Source organism: Gambusia affinis, linkage group LG15 (assembly GCF_019740435.1).
Source record: "Gambusia affinis linkage group LG15, SWU_Gaff_1.0, whole genome shotgun sequence".
NCBI classification, from domain to species: Eukaryota; Metazoa; Chordata; class Actinopteri; order Cyprinodontiformes; family Poeciliidae; genus Gambusia; species Gambusia affinis.
In genome coordinates this window covers 12,684,402-12,700,520 of record NC_057882.1, presented here as the reverse complement: position 1 = coordinate 12,700,520, position 16,119 = coordinate 12,684,402, and the positions used below count along the sequence as shown (strand labels likewise).

Sequence of the window (16,119 nt, the reverse complement as noted above, 5' to 3'; positions counted from 1 at the left end):
CATACTGTACACTGCCTGCAGTTGGGCCTTGCATGTGTGTGTGCGTACGATGGACCTTGATGAGACAAGGGAGGCTTGGTAGTCTAAGTGAGGATCTGAAGCAGGAGAGCTGGAGCAGGGACAGAGAGATGGAGGGTTTGTGGACAAGAATAAAAATAACAGTGATGCCTGCAGATCCAGGCAGCCAGTCTAACTAGCAGAGAGCTAATGAGAGGCTCCGATGAATAGAAACAGGACCAGCAGATGGCTGCAGCCACATGGTGGTCCACAGAAGATGCCCCGCAATGCTCTATGTAATCCACCTGCTACACAGTTTGCTCATGTTTATGCGTTTGCAAAGAAGTCATATGATATACATGAAATCTAGTCCAACAACAGAAGTCCTCATTGTTGAAGGCTGGGCGAATTTAATCAGTGGAAGTGTGTAAATGCTGCATTAAGAGGCCCTGTAGTGCAAACTTAGATTCTACAGGGACTCACCAGGTGGCGAGGTCACTTACAGGCTACATTACAGATCGATTGTTTGTCCCTCAGGTCCTAGTTTGATGTTAGGCCGTTCAATAGACATGGCAGTGCGCAGCCTATAAACACACATTCATTCAGACAACTGGAAAACAACAGGCAAGCTGATCAGCTTGCAGAGAGTGTGAATAATTCTGTGAATGGCCTTTGAGGTTAGATTTTCATTCATATTAAATGAATGAAAATTTTATAAAATACTCAATTTAAAGAAAGGGAAAACATTTTCATGAATTACTCCATAAAATCTTTTGATTGATATACCTTGTAAATTTAACTTTGACAAAAGTAGTCTCTTAATTTTGCCAGCATGTTTCTTTTGACTGGAAGTAATATTAATATTTTGGATTCTCCCAGTCAAAGTCAAAGGGTTATGCACAAGCTGTGTAACATGCCTGTTCAGTGATTAAGAAGTTATTGTCATGAGGCTCTACAGAGGTGCAGCAGAGAGGTGACAGAGAGACCTCATGGAGAGCAGCGGCATGAGAGGACACGTTGTCTGTTTGTACTGTAAATCTGTGCCTGTGCACTCGGAGCAGGAATACATTAATAGATACACTCGTCTGGAACACCGCGGACTCTTGTAAACAGTTGTCTCACACACACACGCGCGCGCGCGCCTCCAGAAAGTACAAGCAGTACAAAGCACAAACACGCATTGCTCTCAAATCCAACATAGTAAAGCCATTTTCAGGTTTTGCATGAGGCGGCCTGAATGCGGAGTACTCATTAAACATTAACTCGGGACACATTAAGGCAGAGCTCTGCCCCGCTGTGTGACGCCTGTCCTGTTGTTGTTGTGTTCGGGCTGCCTGGGTGCATCAGGGCGCTGTGTGACGGAGGAGGACGGAGAGCACCCCCAGGGCATCCCCAGGGCTCTTGGAACACAACCCTACCAACCATCGCCTCCCCCCATCGTCATCGGGTCGCGCATCATCCTTCTCCCGCCTCTTCTCTGCCTCTGTCCCATGTGGCACGCAGCAGGGCACAAGGTGGGGGGTTAGTGTCAGGGCTGCATCATGCAGATGAGGGTGCGGCTACGCACATGCAAACTTACCCCGAATGCGCTGAAATTTAGCTCTGATTTCTGATTTTGTCTGAGAACTTGAGCACAAGTAAATGATTGCCACTTGATGTATGGGTTGTTCACCTCTGCCGCTTTCTCTGTGTATTTTTGCCCCCTCTCTTATTTGCCCCAGTGTGCTGAGAGCAGAGCAGGAGCAGATGGAGTGCTGGCAGCCATCTTTTACTCAGTTAGGTTGAATAGGCACGTGGGTGGGTGTGTTAATTAGCACAGATAAGTGCGTGTGTCTGCATGCGTGTTGCCTGTGTGTTCGAGGGGCACAATAGGCATAATTATATCTGCTTGAGAGGCCCAGTTGTGTGTGTTTGGGACTGGGGGGGAAGAGGGGGGGGGCTAGAGATGGGAAATGGGGAGTGGGGTAGAAGAGGCGGTTCAGCAATGACCCAACTGCAGGCTTTGTGTGTGCAGAGCAGAGGGCTGACAAGTGTCGGCTATTATTGACTATTTACACACTGCCACACTCGCCTGCTCGCGTGCATTTAACTCGCATAATGCATGCACTCCATCGTGGCTCGCAGTCGCTCCCCTCTGCCTCCGCTGGCTTTGAGTCTCCGCCGAACACAAAACGGGTGCTGCGCGGGCATGTTTACAGTGTGTCAGTGTATCAGTGTCACTCACTGTAAGAGGAAAAGATGGGAAAGCCCCCTGCGAGCACATCACTCTGACAGGAATCTGGCCACAATCTTTTCTTCCAAGCCAAGAAGTGTTGGTACGGCAACTGAAAGAGAAAGGGAGCCAGTACATTTGGAAAGGCTTAAACGAAATGAAGATTTCATATAGAGTAGGAAGTTATTCTGTTTGGTTAAGCTATCACAAAATCTGATGAGTAGTATAAATTCTGATCTACTGATTTCTGTTATTCATTGTTTTATACTGACCAGAGGTTTCAAGCCTCATTTGTCAAATTGATGCTCACAAAGTCCACAAAAACTTTGCAAAACTATTCAAACATTTGAGGTTATTTCTTGAATCTTGTCTCATTACAGTCACAAACTTCAATTTTAATTTATCTGGGTTTTATGGGCTAGATGAACTCAAAGTGGTGATTAACTGTGAAACTGAAAGAAACGTAAAACTATATATACACTCCACTCTTCTGTAATGATCTGGAGAAGTATAAAGCAGAGTTAAGCTGCAAAGTTGAACAACCCACAGAGAACTCTTCAATCTTTTTTTCTTAAATTGGAAATTGTATGTTTTTTTTTATTCTAGTCCACACTTGGTCAACTGTATTGGTTGTCGCTTCAAATCTCAATAAAACGTGTTATGTTTATGGTTGTAAAGTGTGAAAATGTTGACATTTTTCAAAAGTAGAAATAATTTTGAGAGGTGCTGTGTATTCTAAAACACAACAAGAGTGTATTTTCTTTTGAGAGCCAATTAGCTGCATCTTTATTATTAGGTCTTGTAATTTCAGTCACGTCAAGCCTGTAAGATTAGCATTGCTTGTGCACTTTTTATTTTCTACCTTTTCTAAAAATTAGGTAAGCGATTTGTCCATACTGGGGCTGCAAAGGATAGACACTAATCTTCATCCAGAGTCTTTAAGAAAAAGTGAAAGCAGAAAGGCTTGTGTCGAGGCTTAAAGTAAAAGAGGTGAAGGGTTTATGTGGCCTGGAGTGGGAATAGGATTTAAGTAAAGAGGTTTTACCCCCTTTTCTTTGGCTCCCTTCCATGCTTTTGTTAAGGCTAACGAAAGACGGATTAATGCGAGGAGATTATGAGCGGCTCTACTAGGAAATTGTGTTTAAGGAAATGTTTATTTACTAAGACAAAGGAAAGTGTGGCAAGAAGTTTGGATCTGGTTTTCAATCTTCATGTCTCTTTCCATCATTATGGAAGGCAGTGATTTTTATTCTAATCCTGGCTTTAGAAAGAGCTTCTCAACTTGCATGAGTGTTTTATATGAGATTTAATAAGACAGTCACATGGAGTAAGTCTTTCTAAAATGGACAACTTCATGTTTATGAATATCCACATTTATAAATAACTCACTTTTAATTTATCTGACACCACTGATCATTTAGAGTCTGGGAGGAATCGTGATCATGGATTGAACGGGATCTCTGGAGGTTATCCAGGCACCATGTTCCTACATGACCTCCCAATCAGACCTATTGATTCTCCGCACTATAAACTGTCCAAACGTACAGATGGGTCAAGTCAACACTGCTGGCTGAGATTGACTGTAACGGATAGGAAGATGAGCAGCGCACAAACCAGAAAGGCTTGTGCGAGGTTAACGTGACGGAAGAGGACAGAGTTGTTTCTCAGCTGTTGTTTGTAGATTAGCTTGTACATACAAAATGTGGCATGTATACAAGTCAATAATTCAACATTCTTCAGCACATGGTTAGGTTTCTTCTCTGCAGTCAAAGTCTCTTAGGACTATAATCAGCTACAAACAATAAAAACCTGTTTGAACCCGGGCTGCTCCCGTTGCAGAAATATGTTCATGTTTTACAGATAAGTGTTTTTTATCAACCAAAAAGTGACAGCAGAATATAAGAGGAAGTGATTAAATGCATTTAGGGTGCAAAGTAAGGCCAGCCTGTCTGGCACACTGGTACATCAACACAAAATAAACATGATATTAAAGGTGCAGTATGTAACTTTGATTGGAGAAAAAGGAAAAAAGCTGTCACTATCTGTTATGAGACAAGTAATCTGTGGAACGATCAATTTCCTCCAGACAGCTGTTATTGCAATCTGAAAAAATGCAACGCTCCTCACCAAAAACAACTAATTAGAGCCAAGAGGAAGGTCTTAGCGCTGTCAATCAGTCTCATGCACTCGCTGCTAAATGTGTTAATGGCGGAGAAGCAACTTACCATTTCAGAAAAACAGTTTATTCATGACAGGCTATTCTAGCTGTAGCAGAGAGAGCAAGGAGGGGAGAGCGGGAGTAGCGAAAGAGGAGCACCACACAGAGGGTGATTGACAGCGCTAAGACCCTCCTCCTGGCTCTGATTGGTTGTTTTTAGATTACACTGGAAGAGGATTTTTCACAGATTATCTGTCTCATACTATAGTGTCACAGTATAGTGACAGTTTCAATAAAAGTGCGAAAAAATATTTTAATAATAAAAGTTACATACTGCAACTTTAAATAGAAATCTTAACTACAAAGCTACAAAGGAGACAGCAACAGTAGTTAGTTGTGTCATGCAAACTGAAGTGTATTCTGCCAAACACTATCAGTCAGTTTTTTACTTGTCAAAAGACACAGAATCCTGAAAGCAAACTGGGATGCCCAGACCAGTTAGCATATGGGAGGAGATTTTTGCCCCCGCAAGGCGAAGGTGCAAAATGTGCTAACAGTGAACTGCACGTCAAGCAAACTTGTTTTTGTGAAGTGCCTTGAGATGGCATTTGTTAAATTGTACCTATATAAATAACTGAACTGAACTGAACTGAACTGAAAATCAACCTAAATTGGGTTTTTTCCCACATTGGACTTTTATACTCTGTCATACTTCTGCAATTGATATTAAAGGTATACAGATTTTGTGAGAAGTGGTTTGAGTTTTTGTAACAGCTTGATAGTGGGAGTTTCTTTGAGTTGTGTTTTGAAATTACAAAAAATATATATATACAAATCAGCTGAAAATTATTAATACAGATTTATGTTTAAGATCATGTTTTTATTGACATATAATACTATTTTCTACATTTGAAAACCAGAATCCTGTCCTGACTTGAATCTGATGAGGAATTTCTGGCAAGAACTAAATATTAGGGTGATGGCAGGGAGGAGAGCGTTTCCACAGAAAACGAAAATATAACTATTTCTCATAATTGTGTTCCTTATTAGAAATAAACGTCTTTATATTACTCTTTGGTCCTGTTTGTATCGAGAGTCATTTACCTGTCCTTCTGTGGTGTGTCACTGTCTGTATTCATGTGTGTATGTGTGTGTCTAGCGGTATTTATGTTCTCTGTCGTCCTGCGTGTCTCTTTGCTGGGCGGTGACACTCCTCTGCCACCAGCGCTCTAATAGGGAGAGACCAGGCGGCTCACTCAGCGCTGCTAATGCAGCTCACTGCCCCAGGCCATGGGCTAAGCTGGACTACACTGCATCACACACAAACACACACAATCAGACAATCTTTATCTTATTTGAAACTAGGCACAAAAAAAAAATAATAATAAGGTAAAGAAGTGAGAGCTTTGTGCTGTTGGGCGTCTTGCTTTCCGGGACACTTTTAAAGTCTTGCGTTCTTTTTGAATTTACATTTTGGTGCATAGAGAATGAACAGTTCAGTGGAAGTTAATGGGACATCCTGCAGAGGGTAGGTGTGTGGACTGTGGCAGCACGTGTCTGTATGATTCTGTGTATTAGGATGTGTGTGTATGTAGTTTTTTTTTTTTTTTGTCTCGTGGGACTCTCATTATCACTGCTGTCCCAGATGTCACCCAGCACATGAAACACACGTCATGAATAATGGAGTCCTATTTCTACATCTCTCCCTATTTCTCTTCCATCCGCTCAGCCTCTTCCCCCTCCATCCCTCGTTTCCTCTGATGCTCCCACTGTTTCTTAATCTCCCTGCCGCTGCCTCTATCTGGGTTGGTCCATTTAGGCTGTCTGGTTGGGATGGGACGCAGTCCTTGCTGTGGCTCTGTGTCGTGTGCATCTCGCGAATGCAGCTGGTTTTAATTCTGTCCTCAACGATCCGTTCAGACTTTTTACAGACCCTTCCACTCTGTCCCCTCCCCCAGTGTTTACTGTTTAAAGTCACACAGGGCAAATTGGGACAGAGGGTCCAGTGGAGCAGAAGAGACAAGGTCTCATTGCTGCAGAAACCGGACTCTGCTCCCTGTCCGTGTCACCCACCCCGCCCCGTCTCTGCTCCTACGTTTGTCCGGCTCAACTTTCAAGCATCCTCCGCACGCGCCCAGAGTCGGTGTGCGAGAGATCACACATAGGCGAGAGGCAGGGCACATATGATTGAAAGATGAGGTAAGCAGTCAGAATTGGTTAGGGAAGAGGACAGTAGTTAGGATTAGACAGTGAAGCGTAGCTTTTTAATGAAAACATGACAGAGCCGCAGCTTCTCCCAGCGACTCGACCGACCCTCTTCCAGAAAATGAACAAGTGACAGAGAGGCGAGCTGAGAAAAAGAGAGAGCTGAAGGCTGAGATTCAGACATTCCTTATGCTGTGTTGGACTTAACTGGCATATTGATTCATGCTCCGCAGGAACGGTTTGGCCGCCGTAACAAAATCTCTTTTGCTAGAGCAATGCAGCAGAATGGACCCTGGTTTATCAGTGTTGTTGAGCCTCGGTTGTGGCAGTAAAACCTGATTTGACTGTGAAATAAAAGGAGACCAGTGTGAGACTCGCCAATCAAAGTTTGTGGTCAATTTTCAATGTGTAATTTTTGTACGGTTATGTAGGAAAACATAAGAAAAGCATTGAAAATTTATTTTTTCCCAGCTTTCCTGTGATGTGAGGTCAATAAATTATATTGGAAGCAGTGGAAACATCAAACATTCACAATAAAATTATGTTTTATTTTTTTAAGTAAATACAAATTATTACAAAGTTGCCATTTTAAACTGTCTTCTGCAGTGAGCAGAGCTGGTGTTTATAAAGCAGCTGCTTCAGTGTGATTTTGGTGAAAATACTTTTTTGTTGTACTATGTTGGACCTTCTGGGTGTCTGTTCAAAGTGTCACTATTTCACCACCTAAAATAAGTGATGTTAAGCACCTCACTGATTCTACAAATACTACTTCTTTCAGGAACACATGTCTACACTGAAGAGCGTTGCTTTTTCTGCAACCAGGTAGCATGGTAGACATGGTGCATTGAGAGATTGAAAAAAAGTGGGATTTTTGAGTTTTTGACAAGCCACCCACCAGTCAAACCTGGAAATCATCCAACTGCAGCGACTGGCCATATTTTAGTGGTCATCTAGTAAACCACATAGGCAGAATATGTGACAATATAACAGAATAAAGCTAGGAAAGCACATATTTCATGGCAACCACCTGGATCTGCATTGATCTTTAAATTTACACTGCACAAAGAGAGAGAAGCAAAGACAGGCTGCCGTGTGCTCTTGCTCTGAATTTAGATGTAACTTCCTTTTTTGCATAAATGGGGAACAGAGACATGCACTGTTGCATCCCCCTTAGCTAGTCCTCCATCTTTCCTTTGACTTTCCCCATCTTTCCTTTCTCCCATCTCCTTCTGATTAATAAACACTTATCGTCTACTTTTTGAAGCTAATATTCAAACATTTAAATATATATAAATACATTTGTGTAAGATATATATTTTAAGCTTGGTTGGTGTTTCTGAGCGTGTGTGCATGCCTATCATGTCAGCATTTGTGGGCACCGCGCATATTCCAGCACTGCAGGGAAATATCTCCAGAATATGCTGCATGTTTTTTCTTTCCTTTTGTCTCCTTTCGGTGACAGTCACAAGTGTTTGATCTGCTCCTCCTTCCTTCTGTCTTCTCACCTTCTTTCAAATTCTTCTCTGCAACTTGCCGCTGAGAGCAAAAGGTATAAGGCAGAAGAGCGGAGCACAATTTTGATAAAGTCACATTTAGAATGTTGATTATATTTTCACACTCAAACTCAAAGTGTTTTGTCCAGCAAAGCTATTTCTGATGTGTTGAAAAGACCAAAAAAACTTTTAAAATATTCTGCAGAAAGTGCATTTATTTTTTGCTTGACTTTTGTTGAAATATAAAAGTCTTAACTGCACTCAAAGCCACTACTGTGGCTTTAAGAGCAGCTGTGCTTTAATTATAAACTAAAGAAAACAGACAACAGAAAATGGAGACAATATGTGTGATTTATTATATCCATGAAGTATTTTTGGTGTAAACGTGCCCTATTCTGAAAAAAAAAATGCAATCTCATTGATAGAGAGCCTTGAAAAACATATTTATACCACCTTTAAACATACAGAAACGTCACTGTATGTTTAGACTATGTATGATGGACTAACAGAAAAAAGTACATAAATGTGAAGTGAAAGCAAACTGACAATGTTTTAAAAAATTTTTAACAACAAAAAATTTTAATTTGATACCTTTAAATAAAATCCATAGCAGCAAATTGCCAGCAAAAGTCCCTTGATTAGTGAAAAGAGTTCAATTTAATTCCAGCAGCTCTATGAAGGCTTTAGAGGTTTGTTATAGATCGCAAGTGAACAACAGGATCATGAAGACTAAAGACCATAGCAGACGGATCACAGAAAAAATTGTGCAAAAGTTCAAATTAGGGTTAGAGTATAAAAGAATTGCAACCTTGGAGTCTCATGGAGTACTGTTTATTAAATCATCAGAAAGTGGAAAAGGTGTCGCACAACTGCAAAACCTATCTTAGCATGGTCGTCCAATTTATCCAACAAGGAGAGCTTCAAAGACACAGCTAAAAGGTCCAAGGTAACCGTTGAGAACCTGCAGAGCTCCGCAGATCAGAAGTATCTGTCGACTTGATTTGGACTCCACAAATCTCACCCTTATGGAAGAACGTCAATAAGAAAGCCACTATTGAAATAAAGCCACAGAAAGTCCTGTTTGCAAAGATGTGGAAAAAGTTTCTAAATTGAACTTTGTGGCCTACATACATTCTGTTAGAATCAAAGTGAAAGTCCGAGCTGAAACCCAAATACTCTGATGTTGACAGACTCTATCCATCCAATACAACTGAGCCATGTATTTTGTAATTTGAGATGTAGATGTGCAAACCCAGTAAGAATGTAGCCCCCCCCTAAAAATTAAAGACCCACTTCCAACAAATGGTAGTTTCACAATTGGTTAAATGCAAGAGATTTTTATTTTCAAAAATTTGTAATGTATTATCTTTGATCTTCTTTATTATTATCTGCTTTGTGTTGGTGCATTAGGTATAATCCCTATTAAAGGAATAAAGGTCTTTGGTAGTACGAAAATGTAAAAAAAAAAAAAAAAGCGGTATGAATGTTTTAATAAACACAATCTACGTCCAGACAGATTCTGCACCGTTTGCAAAACCTTTGACCTTCTGCTACCTTTGAAACTTCTTGCTATCCTCTGATGTCTTAATTAGCAAGCTTTAGAATTTAAAGTAGAGAGACTTCTAGGGAATAAACTGCTGTCATTGACTGTAATCTGTGTTGAGTAAGATGCGGACGCCAGGGAACAGATTGTAATGATCCACCAGAAAAAGGAACAGGAGTGAGAGTTCAATGACTCATTAGCCTTTTCCAGCCTGATTTGACAGAGTCCATGCAGAGGGAACTTATAAAAAGTCATAACTTTCTTTTAAAATCACTTGATCTAGTCTAAATAGTATATTTACAATTTGTAAAAAGATGTCCAGAAGGTAAAGTCAGCTAGATAAAAAAAAAAAAAAAAAATTAAATTTTTGAACTGCACTTTGACCTTTGGAGAAAAACACAACATAAAATTATTTTGTGCTATTTTAGATATTTTTAACAATAGCACTTAGTAATTAAGCTCCAAGCTGCTATAAATTTATCTAGAGCATCTTCGTTTTCATCTCAGCAACTTCCAAAGCCGTTTTGTATTTCCAAAAACTACAAAGGTTACATGGTCGTTGTCATCCTCAGCGATTTGCGAAACAAAATATGATCTAGTAATTGGTGGAAGTGCGCTGAAATCCTAACGTGATGGCGGTGAGAAGGCCCTAGCAACAGAGAGAGGATGAAGGAAGCACGAGAGTAATAGGGGAGGGGGGAAGATGCAGAACATCAATAAATAATGGCCCCGCTGAGGAGGTGGAAATATGGGCCTCGTTATCTTTGCACCGACGCCTTCATTTGCATGTGAGAAAATGAGGCTGCTCCTAACTCACACTCGCTGCATGCACACCTTTGGACCCACAAAGGCTACAGTATATGCTCTATTTATAGACAACGTCATGCTTTTATATTTCTTTTCCTTTTCTCTCTTGCACACATTTATACTTGTAATATCTCCCATTTACCTTCCCCTACTTTAAAATTCCTTCTTGCAGCAGGTTACTACTGTTATGTCACTGCTTGGCTGCCATTTTGTTGAATACATAAAAAAAAACAAAAGAAAAACAAAAACATCAGTTTGAGTAATGAATCTCAACACTACGGATAATCGTTGTACGGGAACACAGAGTAGGTCCCGGATAAACACCAGTTGTAACTGGCCTGCAGATTAGACTTTATTCATGTGATTCATTCCAAATTGAGGCCCAATTTAAGACAAAATGAGCATATGTGTCATTTTATTTTTGAATTTTTTGAATTTATTCCCATCAAACATGTTAAATCATTCATAATGCTAACAGCACTTTGGTCCCGTGGGTGCTTAAAGCTGGTCCGAAATGAGCAACATGTCACCTTCCCAAAGCATTTTAGGAAGGTGAACAGCAAAGTTGAAAAATATTTTTCATGGAAAACCAGTGAGAAAATTGCAACAAATATGAATTTATTCAAAACTTTAGCTATTATTATGGCGTTATGAAACACTTCTGGGTATTCTGGTGCAGGGGCTGGAATTAGGAGGCTGAAATACGAGCTCCCATCTGGCGCCCATCTGCATGGAGGAATCATGAGCAATTTTGCTTATCTTTTTTCCATGAATGCATCTCACTGAAGCTGACCAAACTCTGGCGAGATCCAACAATGTCGACTTCCTTAAGGCAACGCGGCTGCTTTCAAAGAGCTTCTTTAGGACTGAAAAGATTTTTTAAAGACTCATCTTGTTGTTGACAAATTGTTTTAGTCTGTGAGTCCCTGGGAGCTGTTTTGGTCATTTGTGAGTCTTTCTTTAGGGGTTTAAGGTTTGTGAAGTAAAGTTTTGACCACATAGTCACATGCAATGTGTTATTTTATTAAGATTACTATGTCAGTTTTAGACAACCTAGATAGTAATGTCATTGCTTTGTAAGATTTAATTATTTCACAACATTTGAGGAGCTTTCTTCCTCATAGAAAAATCTAAAGATTTCAGGAGAAGAATTTCAGACTTGTACACATTTACTCTTGAATAGAGTCTCCAGACACCTGAAGATGCTACGTCCATCTGTTCAAACAGGAAATAAATAACATGTTAATGTCCAGCCATCGTATCATTCCTGCAAACCTGACACCATTCCACCTGTGAAGGACGGAGGTGGCAGCATTATGCTGTGTGGGTGTTTTACTCCAGGGGGGATTGGTGCAGTTTGTAAAAGAAGGAAAATAATAACTTTACTTCTCAAGGCATCATCCAGGATGTTGAAAGTGGGACACAAATTGCCTTGCATAAATAAGTCAGATTTTTATGAAATACACATAAAGCCCTGATCTTACTCCCTTTGTAGGTACAGCCTATAAAATGTGTGAGTAAGACATCCTCCAATCCTCAGCCAGTCTAGTTCTGTCAGGGGAAATGGGTCAAACTTCCAGCAAACTACTTGTGGGAAGACAGCCAGAAGCATTTAGCAAATAAACACAATTCTGTCTGTCGTAAATTCCCTAAATCTTGAAAAGTCAAGGCCGCGACCGGAACATCCTCTTCCACATGCTTGCTGTGCATTCTGTGGATTTTCTTCTGCAGAGGCTTCCTGCTATTGAGAGTAAATTACACATCTACCAGTTAGGTGACTTGTGAAGTTTTTTAATTGCACTGGATTTTATTTATAGCATCAGACTAATACAAATCCAGACTTTCAGATGCATTGGTTTTAGAGGTTGTTGGGTCTTTTGGGTTTCCAGATCAAGTGAACGATTTTGGTGGATGAGGTATTTTCCTCCCTGTTCAGTAAACACAGAGTTACTCACATTTTAAGATTTTTATATTCATATTTTGCTGCACCTGCATGTGCATGTCTGCGTGCGTGTGTGTGTGTGTGTGTGTGTGTGTGTGTGTGATGCATGCTCCCTCCCTTTCTCATTATCCAGTCAAGTCAACATGAATAAAAACTGAAGGAGCACCGTGATTTCAGATTTAGTAATTAATATTTTACTCTGTCTGACACTCTGCTTAGAGACTGAGAGCTAGCATAAGGGAGAGAGATAAAAGAGGTGAGACAGATGATATGAGAGTTCACACAAAGACGGGAGTCAACTCAAGACGGATTCTGTGAGCAAACCACTAGGTCAGGACGGACAGAGAGTGAGAGGGATTATGTGACACGAGTTGTGTAATCAGCATTGTTTCAGAAGCTGCAGATGGGATGAATTGAGCCTCGCTGCAGAGGACCTGGGGACCGAGACAAAAAGTGTGGCTTTGACAGATCCAGCTGACTCCCCCCTTTTTCTCCTGCAACCTCTCTCTCCCTGCCTGTGTCAGAGTGTTGTGACAGGCATGTCTTCGGTGTTGTGGGAGTAGCAGCCTTAAAGTGCTCATTATCCTGTAAGGCTTCATTCTGGGGGGCAAACAAAGGCTGCTGTGAAATTGCAGCCTGTGCCTCCTCTAAGGTCATGATGTTGTGAGAGGAAACACATACACAGTCCTTAACTGCCACCTCCACCACATCTCCTCAGCCTCCTGACTGACAAACACAGGAATTTTAGATCAAATATTGATACTTATGTGCATACTTACACTTACATGCACATGGGCACAGACCAGCTGCTAGCAGATGAATGCTAAAACGCACAGGTGATATGAAATGTTTGCAAATTAAAACCGAGTGCATTAAATCAATTTTGAAACCTGTCACACTCAATTTGTTATTTGTTATACAATAACTTTATTAATAAGGGACTCTTTTAATCGAGTTTTTCTTGAGGGGAACTTACGATGCATGAAAACTGAGGAAGACATGACGGAGGGATGTGGCGGAGTTTAAAGATGACTGGAACTGCTGTGTTTTTTAAGTAAACATCAGAAAATGTGCACTTTAAAAATTGTTAGGTTAAAAACAATTAAGTCAGTGCTTGTCAAAAATGGACCGATCATTATTAACAGGACTGAGTTACACTGGCTTAGATTTTCAACCCCTAAATGTTAAAGATGACGTCACAAATGTTGATGTTCAGCATGATGGGCAGATCTCGTTTCATGTTGTTACATTTACTTCTCTTCCTTCTTAACCACAAGTAGAAAAATCCCATCTTTGAGGTTAGAGAGCCTTCTTGCCATCACCCTAATCTTTAACTTCCACCACAGAGTTTCTATCAGATTCATGTCAGGACTCTGGTTAGGTCACTAAAAAGCTTTCATATTACTACCAGTGAGAAGAAGCATGTTGGTAAAAATAAAGAGACTTCTTTGTCACTGAATTTTCCAGGTCTGTGAATAGTTTTGGGAACCATGGAAACATAAAAATCTTTTAAATTTTTGTTTTTATTTTAAAACAGAAAAGCAACTACTACATAAGTGTAGCTATAATAATATATTCATTATTTCATTTAATATAAGAATTTATCAGTTTTTTGCAGCTTGAAGGAAGGATTATTGAACTTCATATGATAATGTTATTTCCTCATCAAAATCATACCTAGAGTGTTACTTTGATTCTGTCATGCATGTTTGAGGATCCCGTGGCAACCGTTGGGTGATGTCTTAATGTTTGCTCTCATTTTGCTCCACCTATTTCAACAAAGCTCCTCCATGGAGCTTCAGTCCCCAGTAGTTCCTCCAGACTAGTGGCAGCAGCAATTGGCAAACACCTGGTGGACCTGAACTCATTATATGAACAACTTCTCAGTCCAACGCCCCTAAGAATGGCTGTAAATGGCATAATAAGAAGCATTGTTGTGATGATGTTCTGAAAGGGGAGTTTCAGAAAGAAATAACTTAAGTCTAAACAGTTATTTTAATAAGAGGACAAGATGTGGAGCTGATCTATAGGACTGATAATCTTAAATGACTTCTGTATTGATCTAGGACAGACGGCACGGAGGATGTCACCGGGGGACAGTCTACCTCCCTGTAGGCTCATGTTATCATGTGGTTTCTTGTGTGTTCCTGTGTGAACTTAGGCCTTAAAATAATTGGTTAACTTAGAGATGCCTATGCAAAGCTAATATCTGTAAACTAAGTGTTAGTGGGTTCATTTTGTTGTTTGTAAAAGGCTCAGTGGAGTCTAATGAAAAATGAATCTAAAAGTTTTTGTAACCCTGAAACACACAGTTATGAAAAAAAAAATATTTGCAGTGGAAAATGGAAATATGAAGAAAAGTGATTGTTTTGCCCAAAGTCATTGAATAGTGGAGAAACCTTTTGAGCCAAGCCACTAAGTCAAAACCTTACATGGCTTACATAAAAACAAACAATTACAACTAAAGGGAAAATGAGAAGAGGCAGCGTTGTCACCTGGAAATCTGCTCATCATTTCATCTGTTGTAGTACATTAGTTATTGTGGTATTATGCAGAAGAGTAGGGGTTATGTATTGCGAGAGACAATTTGTTTTGTTCAAGTGACCGAAGTTTGTCCTCCAGGTCTTGACCGAGTGCCAGGTTGTTGGAGGCGACATCATTAGGCAGGTAGAGACAACTGTTCAGGCAGCTGTTAGCTCTCAGTGAAACACCCTTTAGCAATAAGCGCAGCGTATTTGTTCCACAGTCAGAATGCACAGGGGACTGGGATAGTACGTTTTATATTATATCGGGTGTTTATAAAGAAACTAATCACAGCAAACATGGCTCCCTATTAGTATCGCCGCTACATCCACAGCTTGCAAAAGCCATAACATCACCTTCTGGGCTTTCCAAAATTGTTTTGGTGCATTGAACTCTTTGTCAGTATAAGCTTTTGTCATGTAGAGACAGTGTTATGTATTGTTGTGTGCTGTTTAGTTTGTGTTTAAATGAGAATGAATTGATTTGTGGTCATCACTTCTTCACTGTGGATATGTTCTCTTTAGGTAACAGGTTCTCCCTGACCTCCTTTGGAGCTCTTTACATCTCTGATGTTCAGAAAGAGGACGCCCTCTCCACATACCGCTGCATCACCAAGCATAAGTACAGTGGTGAGACGCGACAAAGCAACGGAGCCAGGCTGTCAGTAATGGGTGAGCACCGTTTTTAAATTTTTTTTTTCTGAATCAATTTTACTTCCGTTTTGTTTTGTTTTGTTTTGTTTCCTCTTTTAGCTCATCAGTAATTGTAACAAAACCTCTACCCTCAGACCCGAGTGAGTCCTCGCCCACCATCTTGGACAGTTTCCAAGCTGGGGAGGTGTACGCCGGCCAGAGCATCGAGCTCCCCTGCATAGCGGGCGGCTACCCGAGCCCCACCGTGCGCTGGCTGAAAGATGGTCGGCCGCTGCCCTCAGACGCCCGCTGGACCCGGCGCTTGACTGGGCTGACCATCAGCGACCTGAGGCAGGAGGACAGCGGCAGCTACGCCTGCGAGGTCACCAACAGTTTTGGCTCAAAGGAGGTGTCTGGACAGCTTCACGTAATAGGTGTGTGACACACACACACTTGGCGACAAATAACCTGACAGTTTCTCACCGTGTCTTCTGAGTGAATCATCGTGGCAGAGGGACACATTTCTGAGCTGTCTCCTTTTTGGTTTGAGGCACGACTCTCCAGCGGTCACACTTCGAGTGTGTCGGTAACAAATGTATGTGAGCTG

At 40.9% G+C, this 16,119-nt stretch overlaps 1 protein-coding gene across 1 annotated transcript in view; it reads left to right on the top strand.

Moving 5' to 3' along the window:
* LOC122844630 (Down syndrome cell adhesion molecule-like protein 1 homolog) overlaps positions 1-16,119 on the top strand; it is a 72,362-nt gene that overhangs the window by 21,937 nt on the left and 34,306 nt on the right. The window contains exons 4-5 of the mRNA XM_044140295.1: positions 15,405-15,551; positions 15,668-15,946. Coding sequence (XP_043996230.1) covers positions 15,405-15,551; positions 15,668-15,946 — 426 coding nt within the window. The remainder of the gene's footprint in view (positions 1-15,404; positions 15,552-15,667; positions 15,947-16,119) is intronic.